The sequence below is a fragment of the Dendrobates tinctorius genome, unplaced genomic scaffold (assembly GCF_039654945.1).
Source record: "Dendrobates tinctorius isolate UK_male_01 unplaced genomic scaffold, ASM3965494v1 ptg000258l, whole genome shotgun sequence".
Taxonomy (NCBI): Eukaryota; Metazoa; Chordata; class Amphibia; order Anura; family Dendrobatidae; genus Dendrobates; species Dendrobates tinctorius.
In genome coordinates, this window is record NW_027361925.1 from 4,236,350 (window position 1) to 4,262,271 (window position 25,922).

A 25,922-nucleotide genomic window follows, 5' to 3' on the forward strand; every position below is an offset into this window, starting at 1 on the left:
TTGCTTTGATAGCAGCCTTCAGCTCTTTTGCATTGTTGGGTCTGGTGTCTCATCTTCATCTTGACATTACCCCATAGAATCTCCATGGGATTAAGGTCAGGCGAGTTTGTTGGCCAATCAAGCACAGTGAAACTGATGTTTATAAACCAGTTATTGGTACTTTTGGCAGTGTGGACAGGTGCCAAGACCTGCTGGAGAATGAAATTTCCATCTCCAAAAAGGTTGTTGGCAGAGGGAAGCACGAAGTGCTCTAATATTTCCTGGTAGATGGCTGCGCTGACTTTGGTCTTGATAACACACAGTGGACATACACCAGCAGATGACATGGCTCCCAAAACCGTCACTGATTGTTGAAACTTCACACTAGACCTCAAGCACCTTGAATTGTGTGCCCCTCCACTCTTCCTCAAGACTCTGAGATCCTGTTTTCCAAATGAAATGCAAAATTTACTTTCATCTGAAAACAACACCTTGGACCACTGAGCAACAGTCCAGTTCTTTTTTTCCTTGGCCCAGGTAAGACGCTTCTGGCATTGTCTATTGGTCATGAGTGACTTGACACTAGAAATGCGACTCTTGTAGTCCATGTCCTGGATACGTCTGTGTGTGGTGGCTCTTGAAGCAATGACTCCAGCAGCAGTCCACTCTTTGTGAATCTCCCCCAAATTTTTGAATGACCTTTTCTTAACAATCCTTTTAAGGCTGCGGTTATCCCGGTTGCTTGTGCACCTTTTTCTACCACACTTTTTCCTTCCACTCAACTTTCCATTAATATGTTTGGATACAGCACTCTGTGAACAGCCAGCTTCTTTAGCAATGACCTTTTTTGGCTTACCTCCTGTTAGGGCTGGCAGAACGCACCAAATAATAAAAGATGGAAATGAGGTGCGTTCACAGCCCGGGGTCCACCATGCAGAGATGGTAGACTGCTGCTCGGTAATGGCAGACGGAAACTGGCGGTATAGCAAACACACACGGGTTAACTTCACCCGGTGAATAGAAGGCGGACCCTGTTGCTTCACAGGGCCACGATACCGCAGAGTGAATGCTAGTGTTTTGGTCACAAGACCCTGCCCCAATGACATGGGGATAGAGTCCCTCTAGACCCACTAGCGTTCAGCGCCGCAACTGCGGCGCCAAGGAGAGACCCTTACTGAATGCTGTGCCCTGTTAACAGTCACAGGGTGCAGCTGATAGACGAATACCGCACGAAGTACATATAGCACAGCTCTGGCGGACACCACTAACCAGCCTAAGCTTTGGTCTGGAAAGCGCCTTAATGGTGCACAGCGCCGCTCTGACTGTAGTTGCTGGACGTGCAGTACCATAGTATCTAATGTAGCTTGGAGCACACTGGCGCTAACATGCGATAGGTGCTAGGAGCACTGAAGCGCTAGGCAGTATCACTACTTGGCGCTGACTAGAAACTCTAAACCCTACTAACATGCGTATCAGAGGGAAGGGGTTTCATAATGAGTCAGTCAGCGTTTCACATGCAAAACACAAGCCGCGTAGACACCATCACATGTTTCTCAACGCAAGCAATGACTAGCCAGGTCTTTCCCCGGGAAGGAACAAACACGGGAAGGACAGTCTCCAATGAAGGAAACCACCTATGCCAAAACATGGTATCCATCCACAGACAGCTGTTTCGGGGTATTGCCCCTCAGCAGTGTGGAGTAGGAAACTGGCTAGTAGGAGCAATGCCTAGTAGAAGACTGTGAAAAATGAGGATGAATGAACTCATGGAGATCAACATCCAAAACTGCGGAGACACCATCACATGTTTCTCAACGCAGTGATTCTAGAGCAATGCCCCCATCCCTTATGGGAAATATGTAAAAACATGCAAAACACAAGCCGCGGAGACACCATCACGTTTCTCAACGCAAGCAATGACTAGCCAGGTCTTTCCCCGGAAAGGAACAACCACGGGAAGGGCAGTCTCCAATGAAGGAAACCACCTATGCCAAAACATGGTATCCATCCACAGACAGCTGTTTCGGGGTATTGCCCCTCATCAGTGTGGAGTAGGAAACTGGCTAGTAGGAGCAATGCCTAGTAGAAGACTGTGAAAAATGAGGATGAATGAACTCATGGAGATCAACATCCAACACTGCGGAGACATCATCACATGTTTCTCAACGCAGTGATTCTAGAGCAATGCCCCCATCCCTTATGGGAAATATGTAAAAACATGCAAAACACATGCCACGGAGACACCATCACATGTTTCTCAACGCAAGCAATGACTAGCCAGGTCTTTCCCCGGGAAAGGGCATCACAGGGCCGCGATACCACAGAGTGAATGCTAGTGTTTTGGTCACAGGACCCTGCCCAAGGACACGGGGATAGAGTCCCTCTAGACCCACTAGCGTTCAGCTCCGCAACTCAACGCCAAGAAGAGACCCTTACTGAATGCTGTGCCCTCTTAACAGTCACAGGGTGCAGCTGATAGACGAATACCGCACAAAGTACATACAGCACAGCTCTGGCGGACACCACTAACCAGCCTAATTTTTGGTCTCTAAAGCGCCTTAATGGCGCACAGCCCCGCTCTGACTGTAGTTGCTGAATGTGCAATACCGTAGTATCTAATGTAGCTTGGCGCACACTGGCGCTAACATGCGATAGGTGCTAGGAGCACTGCGGCGCTAGGCAGTGTCACTACCCTACTAACATGCGTATCAGAGGGAAGGGGTTTCATAATGAGTCAGTCAGCGTTTCACAAGCATCCATCATCACACATACACTACAAATTTCAGACTATACTAGCGCACGGCCGTGCGGTCGTGCAATCCTTTTATAGGCGCAGCCTTCCGGGACCTTCCTGATGGTCCAATCCGAGCTGCAAAACGACCTGAGCATGTGACCTCCGACCACCAATGAGCGGTCGTCTCACGGGCTTTCTCAGAAGGAGAAAAGCAGGACTTAGGCTAGTTTCACACTAGCGTTTATGAGCGCAGCGACGGCCTGCGCACGGCCGCCGCTAAGCCCTGCCCCTGCCGCGCCCCCGCCGGTAGCTCCGCCCACCGGCGCATGACGCTGCATGCGCCCTGCGTCCCCTATCTTTATCACAGGGGGCGCAGGCTGTGCGCAGTATGCATTTGGCGGCGCATGCGCCTTTTTGACGGTGCGCCGACGCAACCAAACTGCAGCAGGTTGCGTTTGGCGCAGGTCGGTGCACCGTCAAAAGGATGCATGCGCCGCCAAACGCATACTGCGCACGGCCTGCGCCCCCAGTGATAAAGATAGGGGATGCAGGGCGCATGCAGCGTCATGCGCCGGTGGGCGGAGCTACCGGCGGAGGCGCGGCACGGGGCGGGGCTTAGTGGCGGCTGTGCGCAGGCGTCGCTGCGCTCATAAACGCTAGTGTGAAACTAGCCTTAGTCCTAGGAGTGTCTGCTCGCTGCTGACTCATGAATGGTGCTATAGCTGAGCCAGGAGAAGCAAACAGATGCCTAGCATTAACCTGGGCAAGACGCTGGGAACGATGTCTCTACTGAGCAGGAACCTCTGTGGCTGCAGAAGAATGGGAGACTGCAGAGGTCATGGCTTGAGAGTCCCCCTGTGCAGTGGGGGAAACTCAACACCTTCCTTGCGGAGTGTGTTAATGATGGCCTTCTAGACATCTGTAAAGTCAGCATTCTTCCCCATGACTGTGGAGCCTACTGAAAGAGACTAAGGAACCTTTTTAAACACTTAGGAAGCCTTTGCAGGTGTTTTTTGTTAATTATTCTAATTTACTGAGATAATAATTTTGGGGTTTTCATTGGCTGTAAGCCATAATCATCATTAACAGAAATAAACACTTGAAATAGATCACTGTGTTTGTAATGACTCTAAATAATATGAGACTATGATACAGCAAGCTTTCTTTAAAAGGTCCATATCAAATAAGACTGCTTGACATCAATTGATATATCCTGTACTTGTGTTGATTATCTGTACTATTGATATGTTTTGTACTGTAGCAATATGTATGAAATAATGGACTAACCACTTCTCTCATTCCCCCTAGAATGGCTAGATATCCTCTCTCATCTATTCCTGATCTACTCTGACTTCCTAGGGTATAGTATGTCCCTATGCACTCAGTATCCAACTCACTACCCATACTGTCTATCATGCTGCACATCATATATGAACAGCCATAATATCCCATTCCTGTGACACATCCACATGCCATAAGTCTTACAGCAGCTCGGGTAAATCATTTATGCTGGAACACTCTTAACCATATTGCCCTTATATTATCATTTATATGGCTGTGCATTCACCTTACGTAACATTCTCCTTCATTTACCAACGCTGATGTTGCAGCCAGTACCATGTACTGCCGATACACGCCCCCGCTAAGTCATCAACTGCATACTGCACTGTGCATGCCCAATCCCACATAAGCTAACCTCATGCCCTGCGGTCACGTTACTAGAAGATGCGATGCGATCACATGAACCGATGACGTGGCACCGTCACATGGTACCCACACTTCCGGGTCAGGACGTCACTTAAACCGGGGAAACCCACACTGCACACAGCGCTCACGTAAGCGACACAGCTAGCAATACCATGTGCTAGTCTACCCGGGTTCCTCCATCACTCCAGCATTCAGGTAAACTCTTTTTCCTACATGTTTGGACACAACTAGGGCTGCCACATATCCTCATCTCTTCTATGTTATCCTCCTGTACTCTCTGTGTGCCGCACCTTACATAGCACTAACCTATTCCTAACCTCACTCCCCCAGGTATACTGAGACCGCTTAGATCCACCAACATACTACAGGAAGTCTGCACTGAGAATACTAGGATTTCTGCACCTATTTATCATTTTCCAAGTGGACTAGCAGGCTGGACTCTATCACCAGTGTCCTCTACAGAATAACCCTATTAGAGTTGAGTGCATTTGTTTGGGTTCCCTCTTATTCGGCAAGATATAGCGCTTACCGAATAAGCTGCAGAGGGAACCCGGCTACCTGGATGGCGCCGGCTGATCAGCTGATCGCCGCCGCAGCTGCATGTGTCGCGGCTGTGTGACAGTCACAGCACACACTTGGAGAGCCAAACAAACAGGCAGACTGTGCATGTACTGTGACTGTGACACAGCCGTACCACATTCAGCTGCAGCGCTCATCAGCTGGAGTGATCCAGAAAGCCGGGTTCCCCCTGCAGCTTATTCGGTAAGCGCTATAGCTTGCCAAATAAGAGGGAATCCAAACAAATTCGCACAACTCTAAACTCTATATCCTTTTACCATAACAACTGGTGTAACCTTCACATTCTCTTTATTTCTTTTGTTTCATTATACCCGTAATATTACCATTTTTCTTTTTCTCTTTACTTTGCTCCTGAGGGTTATACATTTATTTCTTGTCTCTAGACAGGTTACAGTGGTAACTGTGTATTGTCTACTAATGATGACGCTTTGACATGTGATTAGCCTTCTCTATGTATACTATTATATCTGACCGCGTTGATCTATTTGTCAGTATGATTTTTTTGATAACCCCTCCTTTTTTTTCTGTACATCCCCCTTCTTCTTTTCATTCAGTTCTGATGAAGGTCCCTAGCAGGAGCGAAAACGTTTAACAACAATGAATGCAAAAAAAAGGAACTTTATTCTCACAAAATATTGCCATCTGAGTGCCAAGTCTGTTTGCTACAATAGTTAGGGTATGAAATCCTGCTGACAGACTCCCTTTAAATTGCTGTTTACCAGTAGTTGATGGGTTTGTGTTTCAGTCTGATGGTTGCCAATTTTTCTTGTAATCTTGATTGGCAAAACATTGGGTCTCTGGACCTATGAGCTTTGGTATTAGCTGTTGTGTGAGCCTCACATTCTCAAGGACAGATTTGTCCACCCTCACTTTTGTTCTTGATGTATCCATTTTATCCTGAGATGGGGGACTCATGGTGACTGACTTTTAAAATGACTTCACGATACTCACAAAATGTCCATGCTATACACTCACTGGCCACTTTATTAGGTACACCATGCTAGTAAGGGGTTGGACCCCCTTTTGCCTTCAGAACTGCCTCAATTCTTCGTGGCAGAGATTCAACAAGGTGCTGGAAGCATTCCTCAGAGATTTTGGACCATATTGACATGATGGCATCACACAGTTGGCGCAGATTTGTCGGCTGCACATCCCTGATGCGAATCTCCCGTTCCACCACATCCCAAAGATGCTCTATTGGATTGAGATCTGGTGACTGAGGAGGCCATTTGAGTACAGTAAACTCATTGTCATGTTCAAGAAACCAATCTGAGATGATTCGAGCTTTATGACATGGCGCATTATCCTGCTGAAAGTAGCCATCAGATGTTGGGTACATTGTGGTCATAAAGGGATGGACATGGTCAGCAACAATACTCAGGTAGGCTGTGGCGTTGCAACGATGCTCAATTGGTACCAAGGGGCCCAAAGAGTGCCCAGAAAAAATTCCCCACACCATGACACCACCACCACCAGCCTGAACCGTTGATACAAGGCAGGATGGATCCATGCTTTCATGTTGTTTACGCCAAATTCTGACCCTACCATCCGAATGTCGCAGCAGAAATCGAGACTCATCAGACCAGGCAACGTTTTTCCAATCTTCTACTGTCCAATTTCGATGAGCTTGTGCAAATTGTAGCCTCAGTTTCCTGTTCTTAGCTAAGAGGAGTGGTACCCAGTGTGGTCTTCTGCTGCTGTAGCCCATCTGCCTCAAAGTTCGACGCACTGTGCGTTCAGAGATGCTCTTCTGCCTACCTTGGTTGTAACGGGTGGCAATTTGAGTCACTGTTGCCTTTCTATCAGCTCGAACCAGTCTGCCCATTCTCCTCTGACCTCTGGCATCAACATGGCATTTCCGGCCACAGAACTGCCGCTCACTGGATTTTTTTTCTTTTTCGGACCATTCTCTGTAAACCCTAGAGATGGTTGTGCGTGAAAATCCAAGTAGATCAGCAGTTTCTGAAATTCTCAGACCAGCCCTTCTGGCACCAACAATCATGCCACGTTCAAAGGCACTCAAATCACCTTTCTTCCCCATACTGATGCTCGGTTTGAACTGCAGGAGATTGTCTTGACCATGTCTACATGCCTAAATGCACTGAGTTGCCGCCATGTGATTGGCTGATTAGAAATTAAGTCTTAACACACAGTTGGACAGGTGTACCTAATAAAGTGGCCAGTGAGTGTATATTTCTATATGTTTCTGTGCGTGACCACCCAGTGGCTACCAGGGCTCTTAGAGACATGCTACCGTTTATTTATTATTGCTTCTGTTTTTTTTACATTATAATGGTATCCATTTACATATTGAGTACTATTCTTTTATATTTAAAGTTTAATCTCATGGTTACCATGAAATAAATTCTACTGAATACTTGATGTGGCACTCTACTGGCATTATTGTCTTTCGAGGGCTCTGCGCTGATAGTATTATTTATTGCTAGTTCTCACCTTGGCATGGTTCATGGTTCATGACAACCTGCTTACAGTATTATTTATTGGGGTAGTCTGGTGGTAATATTGTTTACAAAAACCAGGTAATATTTAGTGGGCATATGTTTAGAGAAGACCACCAAAGAGAAAACAAAAAACCCCATTATAAAATGTATCTTTTAATTATTTCAATTAACAGTAATTATTCAAAATTCATTAGAAGAAAAGAAACTGCGAAAAAGAAATATCTCCCAAGCCCTTTAATAGGGGGGATGTTCAAACAACAGTTGTAAAGAAGGGAATTGAATGGGATTTGGTATGTCAATCCTACAATGACCTTAATAGGTCCCTTTTAGCTGTAGTCCTACCTAGCAACGGAGGTTGGCACCCTAAGATTCGATGTGGCACCCGCGCTCAAGTCGGCAGTCCCCTGAAGTCTCTGCATGCCCCATTATAGAGCTATAGCAATAAATCAACATACATCCAGCATACAGTTACCGTAAATTGTCTTTGGTGCCCCTAGGCTATGACTCTGAGGGAAGCTATATATTGTGATATAACTCTAGATTAGGGTATTACATTTTTGGTGGACTAGTCCCTGCTAGGAGAATGGTCCCAAGGTGCAAATATTTTGGAGCAGTCCCTCCAGCCTTTTAGTCTCCATAGCAATCCATCATGGTAATGTAGTCATAATGATATATCACAAAAAAAAAGTGCAGTTGCTTAGAATGAATCAAGTAGCTGAACCTCACAGTAATTTTGACATAGTTTTGGTGCCACATATAATAAACTGCACATGTGCCTGAGGTAGATCCAAAAATATTCAAGAAGCCTAGAAAATGTATATATGACACCTTAGAACACAATTAGGGTGCTCTTAGACATAAATGTGAAGCTTTAAATTCAGAGGGAACTTATTTGATAATCAACACAGTCAAACAACTTATCTGATTTAGGTAATTTCCAGTGTTATGATGTCCCTTGTCCCTATGCGTTTCGCCCCCTCCCATTATCAGGGCTCATCAGGGGACCCAAGATAGGAGTGCACCATAGTAGGAGATAGGTAAGAGTCGGCTACAGGAGTATCTATTTATAATGAGGCTATCGTAATTTCCACTTCCTGTTCTCTAAAGGAGGGGGGGGTTCACAATAGCTTTTTCAAATGTGCATGTTGTTTTGTGCTCCGTCGGTGCTTATCTTATATCTTGTATCCGGCCACATGCGAGATTCCAGCTGTCAGAACGCACATGCGTTCCACGCCATCTTTCCGGCTGAGCGCACTTCCAGCAAACAGAGCGCAAGTGCGTTCCACACTGAGCTTCCTGCCGGGCCAGGTATGATTTCCGGAGGATGGAGCGCATCTGCGTGTCAGTGCAATGACCTGCATGTTGCATTGCTGTCTGCGCTGCTTTGTACAGGCAGCAAAATATCTTAAAGAAAACATGTAAGCTAGATATCCCCCCCCATGTATTTCAACTTAGAGAAACCGGAATGAATTGCACAAGATACCCATCAGTGCATATCTTAATATTCACTTCTAGAAGTAGGGGCCCATTAGTGGGCTCATGATTATGTATCCATCCCCTACTTTTAAACAAAAGGTGCTTAAAGGACCAAAAGAACTAGTTTAGCCTGTGGATGTTGTCTGAACATCCCCCCCTAAAAAAGGACTTAGAACATGTTTCTTTTTCATAGTTTTTATCTTCTAATGAATTTTTAATAATTACTCTTAATTGAAATAATTAAAAGTAAAAATTTTATAGGGTTTTTTTGTTTTCTCGTTGGTGGTAATATTGTTTACTTGGCTCACAGCGCTGATAGTATTGTTTAATAGAGTTGCATATTTTAAGGCATTCGGGTGCTTATAAATGCAAATTGTCTCTTCAGAGAGGAAGAGGATTAGAACTCTAGCGCAGCCTGTTGGAAGCTTGATCCTAAGTCAATACTGACTCTTTAATGAGCCTTGCAACATGACTTATGATAAAAGCCAAACCAGAATCTCAACTTGCATGTTTCAGGGTGTTGCCCCTCAACAGTGCAAAGTATAAGATCTGATCTTTGACCCTGGCGTTTAGAAAGAAATATTTTTATGGAATGGCAATATTCTCACTGATTAGTCTGTTTATAATAATAACCATAAATACCAGCAGCACCAATTTTTGCAGGTTTATGGTTTATGGCTATTTGGAGGTGTTCCCAGTGTGATATCCCAGAGATTAATAAGTTTGCTTGCATAATTTTGGCAAAGTTTGGATTCAACTGACAATTAGTTAAATAGTTACATAATTAAAAAGGTTGACTAAATACCTAGTGCCTTCAAGTTCATCCTTCCTCCACCATTTGTATATTTTGTTAATAATTTAAGTACAACCCTCAGTGTATCAAGGAAATTGTCCAGCCCTTTTATAAAAGCTGTTATAGTGTCGACCGTTACTACCTCTTGTGGTCGGTATTCCACATTCTGACTGCTCAAACTGTAAAGAACCGTTTCTTATTTAGCTGTCAGAATCACCTTTCTTACACCCGTAAAGAATACTCCATAGTAGAGTTGAGCGACTTTTGCTTTTTTAGGGTCGAGTTTCGTTTCATGAAACCCGACTTTTCCAAAAGTCGGGTCGAGCAAAATCGGCCGACTATAGGGAAAAGTCGGGGGTCCGACCGAAATCCGAAACCCAATGTAAGTCAATGGGGAATAAAAGTCGGCAGTGAGAGGAGGACAGGAAACACACCAACAGTGCCCTTTTGAATGCTAAAAGCATCAATTCTTCTTACTTAAGCTTCATAATACTAGTTACGCACTGAAAAATGGGGGTTATTTGGCTAAAGTTGTGGGGGGGTAGGGCTGGCTCCAGGTTTTCATGTGCCCGGGGCGAAAGAGCGCCCCTTTAACACATACCACAACTCATCATGCTCCGATACGGCAGAGAAATAGCGGTATAGTACAATGAAAAATACTTCACTTTTTACATCGCATGACGAGGCCCATCTATTTCTCCATACAGAATCATTGGTCCCATATAATGTTTGAAACAGTATATGATGAGCTCCACATAATGCTATAGTATATGTTGGTCCCAATGGATGAAGCTCCACCTTCTTATGGGCCCAAATAATGCTCCAAACATAATGGGCCCCATTTCTAATGCTCTAGTGTATAATGGGCCCTGTAAATGCTGCTCCATTGTCTAATGTCCACCTTTGGAATGTTCCAGTGTATGGTGGGCCCCATCTATCATTCTCCAGAGTATAGTGCTCCCCAAAAATTGCTGTCCCAACATTGAAAACAATGAAATGAGTCTCCTCGCTAGGGAATCCCTGTACTAGTCTGGACTCCTCGTCGTCCCCATCTTCCATCTCACTGCACAGTATTTCAACCTTGCAAGTGCTGTGATCCTGAGCAAGCAGGGGGGGCCCACTCGTTGGCAACGGCACTGGCACAGGGCCCCTGATAGTACGGTGGTGTGTCTGACGGCGGGTGGGCCGAACCTGCACTTTCATCTGCAGCTTCCTCTTTGTCACCGTGTAAGATGGAACTGTATATGGGAAGGGTAACCTGAGTTTCATCAGGGTCAGATTCAGGCCGTGTAGTGTGCGAGGGGAATGTAGTGATCTGGGTCAATGTACCAGCAGATTCATCGAGCAGTGGCTGGGCATCAGTGCACTTGTGTCGCCCCCAGGAGTACGGTCGCCACAGTGGCATTACCTTCCTCCTAGGGAGTGTGATGTCATGCTTGGGAGCAACGAAGGATCTCTCTAGCAGGTTAACTGATTGGGCGGCGTTATTCCCACGAGTCACGACCCTCCAAACAGCGTTCATGAAGGCAAAATGTTTGTTTTACGTGGGCAGTATGGTTGCAAAGCTGAACCTTAAAGGAATGTCCAGAAGGGCACCACCAGGAGTGGAGCCTACGGCGTAATTTGACTCAACACGGGCAACCTCAACCATCCAGCAACAAAAAAGATGCACACATTGCAAGCTTAATTCCGTCATGCCCCGCGGTCCGAGTCCGGCTTACTAGAGGGACACGCGAGGCTCTGGCACGTGAGATTGGCCAATAACTGGTGTGTCATGCCCTTACATGTCCGTGGCTGCATGTGCGCTACACTGAAAAGGCCAGCGTTTGTCGCTTACAGGTGCAGACAACCTGCTGAACAACGTTAGTGATGGGGATCTGGGATTAAAATTATTACCCACGAACTATGATTTCCCAGTAAGTGCAGGTCAACCGCAGTTCCGGAATTAGGCCTAACCGTCATTCCTGAAAAAATGAAAAACTTATGTGTGCAAACCACAGGTGCTGTAGCTTGCTTAACAGCTCGACAGCTGTTCTCAGGCCCACTATGGATTACACGTGATTGCACAAAGGTGAGAAAGGGTACCGTATCCCCGGATAACATGTATGGATAGCATAGTGTACACATTCAAAATATATGTCTATAGATCAGGAGGCAGGCTCAAACGGTGTCAGGCCCAGTATGGATTACACGTGATTGCACAAAGGTGAGAAAAGGTACCGTATCCCCGGATAACATGTATGGATAGCATAGTGTACACTTTCAAAATATATGTCTATAGATCAGGAGGCAGGCTCAGACGGTGTCAGGCCCAGTATGGATTACACGTGATTGCACAAAGGTGAGAAAGGGTACCGTATCACCGGATAACATGTATGGATAGCATAGTGTACACTTTCAATATATATGTCTATAGATCAGGAGGCAGGCTCAGACGGTGTTGGGCCCAGTATGGATTATACGTGATTGCACAAAGGTGAGAAAGGGTACCGTATCCCCGGATAACATGTATGGATAGCATAGTGTACACATTCAAAATATATGTCTATAGATCAGGAGGCAGGCTCAAACGGTGTCAGGCCCAGTATGGATTACACGTGATTGCACAAAGGTGAGAAAGGGTACCGTATCCCCAGATAACATGTATGGATAGCATAGTGTACACATTCAAAATATATGTCTATACATCAGGAGGCAGGCTCAGACGGTGTCAGGCCCAGTATGGATTACACGTGATTGCACAAAGGTGAGAAAGGGTACCGTATCCCCGGATAACATGTATGGATAGCATAGTGTACACATTCAAAATATATGTCTATAGATCAGGAGGCAGGCTCAGACGGTGTCAGGCCCAGTATGGATTACACGTGATTGCACAAAGGTGAGAAAGGGTACCGTATCCCCGGATAACATGTATGGATAGCATAGTGTACACATTCAAAATATATGTCTATAGATCAGGAGGCAGGCTCAGACGGTGTCAGGCCCAGTATGGATTACACGTGATTGCACAAAGGTGAGAAAGGGTACCGTATCACCGGTTAACATGTATGGATAGCATAGTGTACACATTCAAAATATATGTCTATAGATCAGGAGGCAGGCTCAGACGGTGTCAGGCCCAGTATGGATTTGACGGCCCAGACTACACAGCGGAGGAGCAGGGAGAGGTACAGATTGCAAATGCTGGGGCCCTGCCCATGCAAGGGGGGCCCACTCGTGGGAGTCGGTACTGGCACTGGGCCCCTCATAGTATGGCGGTGTGTCTGATGGCGGGTGTGCACCACCACTGTCAGAGACACTTGATTGCACTATGTGGGACCCTGTGCCAGTGCCCACGCCCAAGAGTCGGCCTACCCACCTGTCCAGGGCAGCGGCACTCGCACGGTTTCATGCGCTAGGTGGTGACCCCGGCCATGGGGGGGGAGGCAGCACAGTTAGGGAGTTTTAGAAAGTGGCATATGTTGATGTTGGACATTCAGCTGATGCAAAAGGCGAAATTGTTCAAGTCCCAGGAAGAGGAGGACCAAAGCAAGCCATTTTTCTGTCACCCTATGTGTCATCAGGGGAAGGTGGGACAAAATCCTTGGAAACCCATGCATGATTCATTTTAATGAAGGTTAGATCATCCACATTTTGGGTTGACAGATGGGTCCTTTTTTCTGTCAGGCTTGATCCAGCTGCACTGAAGACTCTTTCCGATAGCACACTTGCAGCTGGGCAAGCGAGCTCCTGTAAGGAATATTGTGCCAATTCAGGTCAGGTGTCCAGTTTAGCGGCCCAATAGTCAAAGGGGAATGACCTGTGCGGGAGAACATCGATATGGGAGGAAAAGTAGTTTGTAACCATAGTTGACAACTGCTGTCTCCGGTCACTTTCCATCGATGCAGTATTACCAGTTGTGTGAGCGGTACTTGAAAAATCAGTCCACAACATTGTCATGAAACCCCTGTCTCCAACGCCACTTCTGCTGTGTGCACCACGAACACCTCTGCCAAGCTGCCCCTGGCCCGTACGGCTCGTGTGAGAACCATCACCGCTGCTGTGTGCTGGGAATGCCTCAACCAACCGGTTTACCAGAGTTGCTTGTTTATTAGCCAATATTAGGTCAAGGTTCTCGTGTGGCATGATGTTTTGTAATTTGCCTTTATAGCGTGGATCCAGGATGCTGGCCAACCAGTAGTCGTCATCGTTCATCATTTTGGCAATGCGGGGGTCCCTTTTTAGGATCTGCAAGGCATAATCTGACATGTGGGCCAATGTTCCCGGTGTCAATGATGCACTGCGAGTGCTGGTTGGAGGAGCACTTTCTGGCAAATCCACATCCCTCCAGTCACGCACAAACCCTGTACCAGACCTTGCCACGCCAACATTTTCACTTGCCCCACGAGATGCATCCTCCTCCCCTAAGTAATCATCCCCATCATCATCCTCCTCCTCTTCTTCCTCCACCTCGTCCAGGAGAGGTCCCTCAGCAGACAATGGCTGAATGTTATCAAGGATTCCCTCCTCCTCTTCCTCTTCTTCAACATTGGCTGCAGATGCCTGCTCCTTAAGGTGCGTCAAAGTTTGCATGAGCAGACGCATAAGTGGGATGCTCATGCTTAGGATGGTGTCGTCTGCGCTTACCAGCCGTGTGCATTCCTCAAAACACTGAAGGACTTTACAGAGGTCTTTCAGCTTCGACCACTGCACACCTGTCAACTCCATGTCTGCTCTCAAAGTGCCTGGCCGTGTATCCTCCCACAAATGCATTATGGCCTGCCTCTGTTCGCACAGCCGCTCAACCATGTGCAGGGTGGAGTTCCACCTTGTTGCAATGTCGATAATGAGGCGGTGGTTGGGAAGGTGGAGCAATCGCTGCAGCTTCTGCATACGAATGGAGTGTACAGGCGACCGGCGGATGTGCGCGCACAGTCTTCGCATCTTCTGGAGCAGGGCTGTTAACTCTGGATAATTGTTGAGGAAGCACTGCACCACCAGGTTCAAGGTGTGAGCCAAGCAAGGTATGTGGCTGAGTTTTGAAAGGGCTATGGCTGCCACAAAATTACGGCCGTTATCACTAACTACCTTGCCTGCCTCAAGATGTATACTGCCCAGCCATGACTCAGTTTGTCGCTGAAAGTACTCGGCCAGCACCTCCGCGGTGTGTCTGTCGCCCAAACACATCATCTGCAACACAGCCTGCTGACACTTTCCACTAGCTGCTCGATAGGGGGACACCTCGTGTGCAACAGTGGCAGCTGCAGATGGAGTGCTCGTACGACTGCGCTCTGTGGACAAGCTTTCGCTTCTGGAGGAGGTGGGTCGAACGCCTACAGCCAACTGTTTCCTATACCGTGGGCTAGGCAGCACTGTCCCTCCACCGCTGTCCCCTGTGGACCCTGCATCCACCACATTAACCCAGTGCGCATTGATGGACACGTAACGGCCTTGGCCATGCCGACTGGACCATGCATCTGTTGTGAGGTGCACCTTTCCACTCACTGACTGCTTGAGTGCATGGACAATGCGGTCTTTCACATGATGGTGGAGGGCTGGGATGGCTTTGCGAGAGAAGAAGTGGCGACTGGGTAGGTCATAGCGTGGTACTGCATAGGCCATGAGTTCGCGGAAAGCTGCGCTTTCCACCAACCGATAGGGCATCATCTCTAACGAGATTAGTTTGGCAATGTGGGCGTTCAAACCCAGTGTACGCGGAGGAGAGACTGAGTACTTTCTTGACCTACTCATAGTCTCTGGGAGGGTGAGCTGGACTTGAGAGCTGCATATGGTGGAACTAGCGGTGGAGAGGGCGGACTGAGAGAGGGTTGATGATGGTGATGCAGTTGGTGTTCTTTCTGATGGCCTAGATTCAGTCTTTCGTTGATATAACAGTGGGATTCCCTGACTGCTTTGGCCTTGCAACGACACCTCAACATTTGCTGCTGTGCTAACCGGTGGGCTTACAGTGGGGGAAACAATGTAGTGTTGCTGACTACCTTCTTCGTGATCAGTTGCACATGTGGTACTTGAGGTTTGGTGTTGTGTCCACGCTTGCAAGTGCATGCTGGTTAAATGTCTAAGCATGCAACTGGTATTCAAATTTTTCAGATTTTTCCCTCGGCTAAATGTCTTTGCGCACTTCTTACAGATAACCTTGGCCTGATCATGAGGATTTTGTTCAAAAAAGTGCCACACTGCACTCTTCCTACTTTGGAAGACATTTTGCGGCCTAGCACGCTGTGCTATTTTGATCGTCTGGACAAGCTGTCCAGCAACTCTTTTGATTTTTGGAACCTGTCTTTGGAGTGCTCCGGGCCTGCCAGATAACAGCTGTTGCGATGTCGATGTCTGCTGTGGATGCTCCTCCTCCTCATCTGAGCTATTGGAAGCAGCACCATCTTCCCCCAATGGTTGCCAATCTGGGTCAACAACTGGGTCATCCATCACCTCCTCTTCAATGTCATGTGCACCTTCCTCTGTGTCACCGTGTATGGTGGTATAGTATGCGGAAAGGGGCACCTGAGTCTCATCAGGGTCAGAATCTGGCTCATTACACTGAGAGGACAATGTAGTGCTCTGACTGAATGTACCAGTAGAATCATCTATCAGTGGCTGTGCATCAGTGCACTCCATGTCAGATTCATCTTGGCCTGGGTAATTCACCATTTCACTTGATAACCCAGGCATGGTATGTGAAAACAGCTCCATGGAGTAATCAGTTGTATGGCCTGCGTCATCCTTCAATCTTGGTTGGGGTGAAGGACACAAGGAAAGGTGTGGTTCATGAACATGAGCCTCCAATGACGACTCAGTGCTTTTATTTTTTACAACTTCAGAAGAGGAGACGATAGAGCTGGAGGCTGAGTCAACAATGTAAGCCAAAACTTTTTCCTGAAGCTCTGGCTTTAAAAGAGGTTTGCCAACTCCTAGAAATCTAAGCCTTCGAGGCCTTGTGGAGCCAGACGATGACGCAGGCTCAACACCTCCTGCATTCGGTCCTATTTTGCTTTTGCCACTACCATCAGATCCACCACCAACACCATCATTACCAGCTGGCAACCCCTGCCCAATTCCACAGCCTCTTCCACCAGCCTTCCTCATTTTTGGTAAAAATGTACACAAAATCCCACAAACTATATAGTAATGTAAAACAAGGTACAAGGTGTATATAGGACAGGGGAGACGTAGAATTTCTGAACACACTTGTGGACACTGTTGGATTGTGTGAGGCCCAGTGAATATCACACCGCTATGTCACAGGCTCAATGTCGTAGGTGTGAAAAATGTCACAACAGGACAGGGGAGATGTAAAATTTCTGAACACACTTGTGGACACTGTTGGATTGTGTGAGGCCCAGTTAATATCACACCGCTATGTCACAGGCTCAATGTCGCAGGTGTGAAAAATGTCACTATAGGACAGGGGAGATGTAGAATTTCTGAACACACTTGTGGACCTTGTTGTGTGAGGCCCAGTTAATATCACACCGCTATGTCACAGGCTCAATGTCATAGGTGTGAAAAATGTCACTATAGGACAGGGGAGATGTAGAATTTCTGAACACACTTGTGGACACTGTTGGATTGTGTGAGGCCCAGTTAATATCACACCGCTATGTCACAGGCTCAATGTCGCAGGTGTGAAAAATGTCACTATAGGACAGGGGAGATGTAGAATTTCTGAACTCACTTGTGGACACTGTTGTGTGAGGCCCAGTTAATATCACACCGCTATGTCACAGGCTCAATGTCGTAGGTGTGAAAAATGTCACTATAGGACAGGGGAGATGTAGAATTTCTGAACACACTTGTGAACACTGTTGGATTGTGTGAGGCCCAGTTAATATCACACCACTATGTCACAGGCTCAATGTCGCAGGTGTGAAAAATGTCACTATAGGACAGGGGAGATGTAGAATTTCTGAACACACTTGTGGACACTGTTGGATTGTGTGAGGCCCAGTTAATATCACACCGCTATGTCACAGGCTCAATGTCGTAGGTGTGAAAAATGTCACTATAGGACAGGGGAGATGTAGAATTTCTGAACACACTTATGGACACTGTTGGATTGTGTGAGGCCCAGTTAATATCACACCGCTATGTCACAGGCTCAATGTCGCAGGTGTGAAAAATGTCACTATAGGACAGGGGAGATGTAGAATTTCTGAACACACTTGTGGACACTGTTGGATTGTGTGATGCCCAGTGAATATCACACCGCTATGTCACAGGCTCAATGTCGCAGGTGTGAAAAATGTCACTATAGGACAGGGGAGATGTAGAATTTCTGAACACACTTGTGGACACTGTTGTGTGAGGCCCAGTTAATATCACACCGCTATGTCACAGGCAGAAATTGGCTAGTGTATGACAAACTACAAGGTGTATATAGAATTGGGCAGAATAGGAATCTCCCTAGAGTGTAGGTCTGTAAGAACGGAACATGTCCTCGACTTATCCTTACAGAGTGACACACAGATACTTCACTGTGGCCGTGATAACAGCCGATACACGGTACTGAGAGAGGAGCGTGCAAGTACACCGCTGTCCGGTGTCCGTAAAATTGTCAAGCTCCGTGTTTTTTAAGTATACGGACTGACACATGCTGTCTCTCTATAGTTTTGAATGTGATCAAACAGCAAATATACTTAACTGTTTGAAAAGCAGACAAAACTAGAAGGTGGAGGTCTGTAAGAACAGAACATGTCCTCGACTTATTCTTACAGAGTGACACACAGATAGCTTCACTGTGGCCGTGATAACAGCTATTACACGGTACTGAGAGAGGAGCGTGCACGTACACCGCTGTCCGGTGTCCGTAAAATTGTAAAGCTCCGTGTTTTTTAAGTATACGGACCGACACACGCTGTCTCTCTATAGTTTTGAATGTGATCAAACATCAAATATACTTAACTGTTTGAAAAGCAGACAAAGCTAGAAGGTGGAGGTCTGTAAGAACGGAACATGTCCTCGACTTATTCTTACACACAGATAGCTTCACTGTGGCTGTGATAACAGCCGTTACACGGTACTGTGTGAAGAGCGTACACCACTGTATGGTGTGAAAAAATGCACACTCAGTACCTCACCAGGACAAAAAAAAAAATTTGGATTGCTTTTAAAAAAGCAGTTTGCAGAGCAGTGGGAAAACAGCAATGCAGCTATCAGGAAGCCTTGTAAGGCAGCCTAACAACCAACACAGCTGATCCAGCAAAATATAGCCTCCACTTGCACTGCACACACAGTGACTGGTGTGTTGTACAGGCAAAATCGCTAGCAGCAGAAGCAGTTTTTGGTGTCTTCTTCCCTGCCTAACGCTCTCCCTACAGAATCAGCAGCAGTAGCAGCTCTCCCTATTCTGAGATCAGCATGAGTAACATGGCGGTCGGCGTGCACGCCCTTTTATACCCCCTGTGACGCCCCCCCAAATCAAGCCAATCACTTGCATGCTCTTCTCAAAGATGGTGGTGACCCCTGCCTATGTCATCACGTTGCCCACAGTGTCCGTGGATCCTGATTGGCTGAAAAAGGGCGGAAAACAAACTTTTGAAACGCGACTTTGGCGCTAAAGTCACCGAGCTCGTGGCCGACCTCACCCTAGGGTCGGGTTTCGCTTCATGAAACCCGACTTTACCAAAAGTCGGCGACTTTTGAAATTTTTCGACCCGTTTCGCTCAACTCTACTCCATAGTCTTCAGCACGGTCCTTGGAAGGAACAGGTCATGTGCCAGTGTTTTGTACTGACCACACATATATTTATACATGTAAATGAGGTCTCCTCTGAGGCGTCTTTTCTCTAAGCTAAACAAGCCCAACTTTTCCAACCTCTCTTCATGTGAGAGGTCTTCCATCCCTTGTAATAATCTGGTTGCTTGCCTTTGAATTGATTCTAACTTCTGAATATCCTTTTTAATATGTGGAGCCCAAAACTGGATCCTATATTCTAGATGTGGCCTCACCAGTGATTTATAATGGAGTAATAATATGTTGGGATCATGGGAGTTTTCAAAGCAGCATAAAAACTATTACACAGTTCATCTAAGACTTTGAACCCAGTGTATATGAGAAAAGTGTCTGTTGCTAGCTTGACATACATTCTGGTAGACCTGGAATCCTTACATTGTTAAGTAATTGTTTTTCCATTTTATCTTAGCTCCCAAGCGTCCCGATTCCCGTGGGACAGTCCCATTTTTGACACCCCCCTCCCGCGTCCCGCCCGGGACACTATTTTACCCACATTGCACTGAGCTGCCACGCCCCCCATCCACCCGACGCCATCCTCACCCTCCCAGATAGATCCACTGCAGCCTGCAATGATGTGGCTGGGCTGTGTGTTTTAGGAGGAGTCAGGGGTCACATGATCAGGGGCCTCCGTGTCTGTCTGCACTCTGCAGGACTCTGCTGTGCTGGTTGTCATGGTGCTGGATGAGGTAATTTTATGTGTGGGGTCAGGAGGGGTATACAGTGTGGATGTAGCAGAGCCGTGTGTGTTCGAGGTGTACAGAGCGAAGCCTCGTGTGTACAAGGTGTATGAAGCAGAGCCGCGTGTGTACGAGGTGTACAGAGCAGAGCCGTGTGTGTACGAGGTGTACGGAGCGGAGCCGCGCGTGTACGAGGTGTACGGAATGGAGCCGTGTGTGTACGGGGCGTACAGAGCAGAGCCGCGTGTGTACGGGGTGTACGGAGCAGAGTCGCGTGTTTACAGAGCGGAGCCACGCGTGTACGAGGTGTATGGAGCGGAGCCGCGCATGTACGAGGTGTACGGAGTTGTGTGTGTACTTGGTGTATGGAGCGGAGCTGCGTGTGTATGGGGTATGCGGAGCTATGTGTGTACGGGCTGGAGACATATGGGTACTGGATGTACGGAGCAGAGCCAAGTGTGTACGAGGCATACAAAGTGGGCTTTTCCCACGGACACAGGAGTACACGGCGGAGCCCCGAGGAGCACTTTAAAACTCGCACATGACGTTCCACCGGAAGTGATGTGCTGGAAGCTGACTGGAAATGAAGTAATTTCATGAGGAGATTGTGACAGAACCAGGAATGCTTCAGATCCATCACCATGTCCTCCTCCGACAGCGCAGACAGCAGGATCGCCTTGGAATCAGGGATGCCGGCCATGTGAGCGGATCATGATTTGTCCTGCATCGGGAGGCTCAGGTGGGCATTACAATGGGAGCCAGCTGCTATAGTATCTTTATAGAATCTTTCTTCCCCTTTCTCTCTCTGTTTCTTTCTTTCTGTTTTTTCTTTCTCTCTGTTTCTTTCTCATTGTCTGTTCTGTCTTTCCCTCTCTTTTTCTTTCTCTCTCTCTTTTCTTTCTCTCTCTAATCTTTCTTTTTTTTCTCTCTCTCTGTTCTTTCTTTCTCTCTCTGTTCTTTCTTTCCCCTCTTTCTTTCTTTCCTCTCTTTCTTTTTTTCTTTCTCTGTTCTTTCTTTCTTTACTTCTTTCTTTCTTTCCCCTCTTTCTTTCTCTCTATCTCTCTGTTCTTTCTTTCCCCTCTTTCTTTCATTTTTTTCAGCTTTCTTTCTTTCTCTTTCTTTCTCTCTCTCTCGCTGTTCTTTCTTCCCCTCTGTCTTTCTCTCTATCGCTCTGTTCTTTCTTTCTTTCTTTCTTTCTTTTTCTCTCTGTTCTCCTTCTTTCTTTTTTTCTCTTTCTTTCTTTTTCTTTCTCTCTCTATTCTTTCTTTCTCCTCTTTCTTTCTTTCCTTCTTTCTTTCTTTTGCTCTCCCTCTGTTCTTTTTTTCTGTCCCCTCTTTCTTTCTCTCTCTGTTCTTTCTTTTTCTCTCTCTCTCTGTTCTTTTTTTTTCTTTCCCCTCTTTCTTTCTCCCTGTTCTTTCTTTCCCCTTTTTTCTCTCTCTTTCTGTTCTTTCTTTCTATCTGTTCTCTCTCTGTTCTTTCTTTCTTGCTTTCTTTCTTTCTCTGTTCTTTCTTTTTCTCTCTCTGTTCTTTTTTTCTGTCCCCTCTTTCTTTCTCTCTGTGTTCTTTCTTTCTTTTCTTCTCTGTTCTTTCTTTATTTCCCCTCTTTATTTTTCTGTTTTTTCCCCTTTCTTTCTCTCTCTCTGTTCTTTCTTTCTCTCTCTGTTCTTTCTCTCTCTCTCTGTTCTTTCTTTCACTCTCTGTTTTCTTTCCCCTCTTTCTTTCTCTCTCTGTTCTTCTTTCTCTCTCTGTTCTTTCTCTCTCTGTTCTTTCTTCCCTCTGTTCTTTCTTCCCTCTGTTCTTTCTTTCTCTCTCATTCTTTATTTCTTTCTCTCTATTTTCTTGTTTTTCTCTCTGTTTTCTTTCTTTCTTTTCCTTAGTACCAGTCAGTGTGCCCACAGTACCAGCCACTGAGCCCATAATGCCAGCCACTATGCCCCCAGTACCAGTCAGTGTGATCAGCAATGCTAAATGAGTGCGGTTGGGCGTGGACATGGGTGTGACTAGTCACAAAATGGGTGTGGTTGGGGCGTGGCCTTTGTTCCTCTTTCCCTTCTTCAAAAGCTTGGAGGTATGTTTTATATATATATCTATACATGTGTATATGTATATTTTACATATATATTCTAGCACATTAAACATAACTATCAACACTTTCATATATCAACACTTACATGTATTATCATACATGGGAAGTGGTAGATGCACAGCAAATCATTAAGATCACAGCTGTTAAATACAAGTCCAATGACGCTGGCAATGGATGATAAGAAGCTGATGCAAAGTACACATTTTACCTGCAAAAACAAGCATAATGAATAATGAAGTAATTCAAATTGTGCCTCCTGTTGCAAATCATAATCTTTAAACATTTCAAAAAAACTTCTGTATAAGCTACATAAACCTAGGAAGAAAAAATGGACTCATACTGACCTTTCTGATTTCATACATGGCTGCAATGATGAAGTGCCGGCCATATCATACTGACAGCAGAACTGTAACCAGGAGAATACCTTCTTAAGAGTCAGAAAATATACAGTGGGGGAAAAAAGCATTTAGTCAGCCACCAATTGTGCAAGTTCTCCCACTTAAAAAGTTGAGAGAGGCCTGTAATTGACATCATAGGTAGCCACAACTATGAGAGTCAAAATGAGAATACAAATCCAGAAAATCAAATTGTCTGATTTGGCAAGATTTATTTTGCAAATTATGGTGGAAAATAAGTATTTGGTCATTAACAAAAGTTAATCTCAATATTTTGTTATATATCCTTTGTTGGCAATGGCAGAGGTCAAACTTTTTCTGTAAGTCTTCACAATTGGTGGCTGAATAAATACTTTTTTCCCCACTGTAACTGCTTTAGGCCCTGTATTGGTGGTATAGCTCCTATATGCCTGGATCCAGCAGGGCAGTCCCAGATTTCAAGTACTTAACCAGTTGGTATATACCGTATATACTCGTGTATAAGCCGACCTGTGTATAAGCCGACCCCCTTAATTTTGCCACAAAAAAACTGGGAAAACTTATTGACTCGCGTATAAGCCTAGGGTGGAAAATGCAGCAGCTACTGGTAAATTTCAAAAATAAAAATAGACACCAATAAAAGTAAAATTAATTGAGACATCAGTAGGCTAAATGTTTTTGAATAGCCATATTGAATCAGGAGCCCCATATAATGCTCTATACAGTTCATGATGGGCCTCATAAGATGCGCCATACAAAATATGCCCCATATAATGCTGCACAAAGGTTAATAATGGCCCCATAAGATGCTCCATAGAATAATATGCCTCATATGCTGCTCCATAAAGGTTATGGCCCCATAAGACGTTCCATAGATTATGCCCCATATGCTGCCCCATAAAATGTTACATAGAATAGGCCCCATAAGATGCTCCATAGATTATTCCCCATATGCTGCCCCATAAGATGCTCCATAGAATATGCCCCCATATGCTGCCCCCATGAAATACTCCATTGAATATGCCCCATATGCTGCCCCCATAAGATACTCCATTGAATATGCCCCCATATGCTGCCCCATAAGATGCTCCATTGAATATGCCCCCATATGCTGTCCCCATAAGATGTTCCACTGAATATGCCCCCATATGCTGCCCCCATAAGATGCTCCATTGATTATGCCCCTATACGCTTCCCCATAAGATGCTGCATTGAATATGCCTCTATATGCTGCCCCATAAGATGCTCCATTGAATTTGCCCCCATATGCTGTCCCCATAAGATGCTCCATTGAATATGCCCCCATATGCTGTCCCCATAAGATGGTCCATTGAATAGGCCCCATATGCTGCCCCCATAAGAAGCGCCATAGATTATGCCCCCATATATTGCTGCTGCTGCTACTGCAGGAAAAAAAAGACACTCACCTCTTGTCCCTGGGGGCCAGGTGCTGGTGTGCTGAGCAGGCGGAGACCCCGGCTCGCTATGGGGGACAGGTGTCACCGCTGGCTCAGGATCCAGCACCTGAGATATTCACCTGTCCCTGTTCCAACGCTGTTCGCCGCTGTCTGCCCACCGGGTCCCTCTGTCAGTGATTGTTCAGGTAGAGGGCGTGCACTGACTACGTCATTGCACCCTCTGCTGTCTGAACATCACTGACAGAGGGACCCGGTGGGCAGACAGCGGTGAGCAGTGTTGGAATTGGGACAGGTGAATATAGCATATACTTACCTCCCCTGGCACGTCTCTGCAGCCTCCTCCACGGTCTCCCTTCTTTCCTTCAGCGGTCACGTGGTGCCGCTAATTAAAGTCATAAATATGTGCATATTCATGACTTTAATGAGCGGTACCACATGACCGCTGAAGGAAGGAAGGGAGACCGTGGGACAAGCAGGGAGGCTGCAGAGACCACGCCAGGGGGGTCAGTATGATGTGACACCCCTGCTCCCCCTCCCTCACCTACGCCCTGGCTATATGACTCCCGTATAAGCCGAGAAGGGGACTTTCAGCCCAAAAAAATGGGCTGAAAATCTCGGCTTATACGCGAGTATATACGGTATACGGTATATATCATAATGGGTGTTAAAAGTCATTTGTATAGTATGGATCTAAATTTTAATCAATTAAAAATAAATGTTTTATTAATAAAAAATATATATATTTTTAAAAATCTTTTGTCCGGCTTATTATTCCTATTTAATGATGAATTCATCCACTCAGTGCTGACTTTTATTCCCCATTGACTTGCATTGGGGTCGGGTTTCGGACGAAACTCCGACTTTTTTTGCCCTAGTCGGACCAGTTTCATCCGACTCAAATTTTGTTTCATTCAGGTTTCACGAAACCCGATCCGACCAAAGTCACTCACTCTACTCATCTCCTCATCTCCTCTCGTGGAAGCCTGTTCCACTCATTGATCACCCTAACTGTCAAAAAGTTTCTTCTAATATCTAATCTGTGTCTAGAGATGAGCGACTTTGCCTTTTTTCGGGTCAAGTCGGGTTTCATGAAACCCGACTTTCGCAAAAGTCGGGTCAAACGCAATCGGCCGATTATCGTGAAAAGTCGTAGGCCGACTGAAACACGAAACCCAATGCAAGTCAATGGGGAAGAAAAGTTGGCAGTGAGTGGAGGACAGGAAACACACCTACAGTGCCCATTTTAATGCCAAAAACATCAATTCTTATTACTTAAGCTTGTCAACCTTAATTTACTTTATAATAATAGTTAGGCATTGAAGACTGGGGGTTATTTGGCTAAAGTTGTGGGGGGGGTAGGGCTGGCTCCAGATTTTCGTGGACCCTGGGCCAAAGAGTGTCACTGGACTCTTTTAACACATGCCACAATTCATGATCCTCTGATATGGCAGAGAAATAGCGGTATAGTACAATGAAAAATACTTCACTTCTTACATCTCATAACTGATATCCATTTTAAATTCTCCAATAGCTCCAAAAACGGACAGTATATAACTCCATACAGTATTATGGCCACCGCATAGTGCACCATACAGAGTAATGAGGCCCATATATTTCTCCATACAGAATCATTGGTAACATAGAATGTTCGATACAGTATATGATGAGCTCCACATAATGCTACAGTATATGTTGGTCCCCATGGATGAAGCTCCACTGTCTTATGGGCCCAAATAATGCTCCATATATAATGGGCCCCATTTCTAATGCTCCAGTGCATAACGGGCCTGTAAATGCTGCTCCAGTGTCTGATGTCCACCTTTGGAATGCTCCAGTGTATGGTGGGCCCCATATATCATTCTCCAGAGTATAGTGCTCCCCAAAAATTGCTCCCAACCTTTAAAA

The 25,922-nt window shown here is 46.0% G+C and overlaps 1 protein-coding gene across 2 annotated transcripts in view; it reads right to left on the reverse strand.

Annotated features, from left to right (window-relative positions):
• Positions 1 to 25,922, reverse strand: part of LOC141069330 (uncharacterized) — a 249,740-nt gene that overhangs the window by 15,512 nt on the left and 208,306 nt on the right. The window contains exon 5 of one of the 2 annotated variants that reach the window (XM_073558801.1): positions 22,311 to 22,433. The exons of the other annotated variant lie outside the window; for it this stretch is intronic. Within the exon in view, the coding sequence (XP_073414902.1) occupies positions 22,311 to 22,433 (123 nt within the window). The remainder of the gene's footprint in view (positions 1 to 22,310; positions 22,434 to 25,922) is intronic. 2 annotated transcript variants of the gene reach the window in all.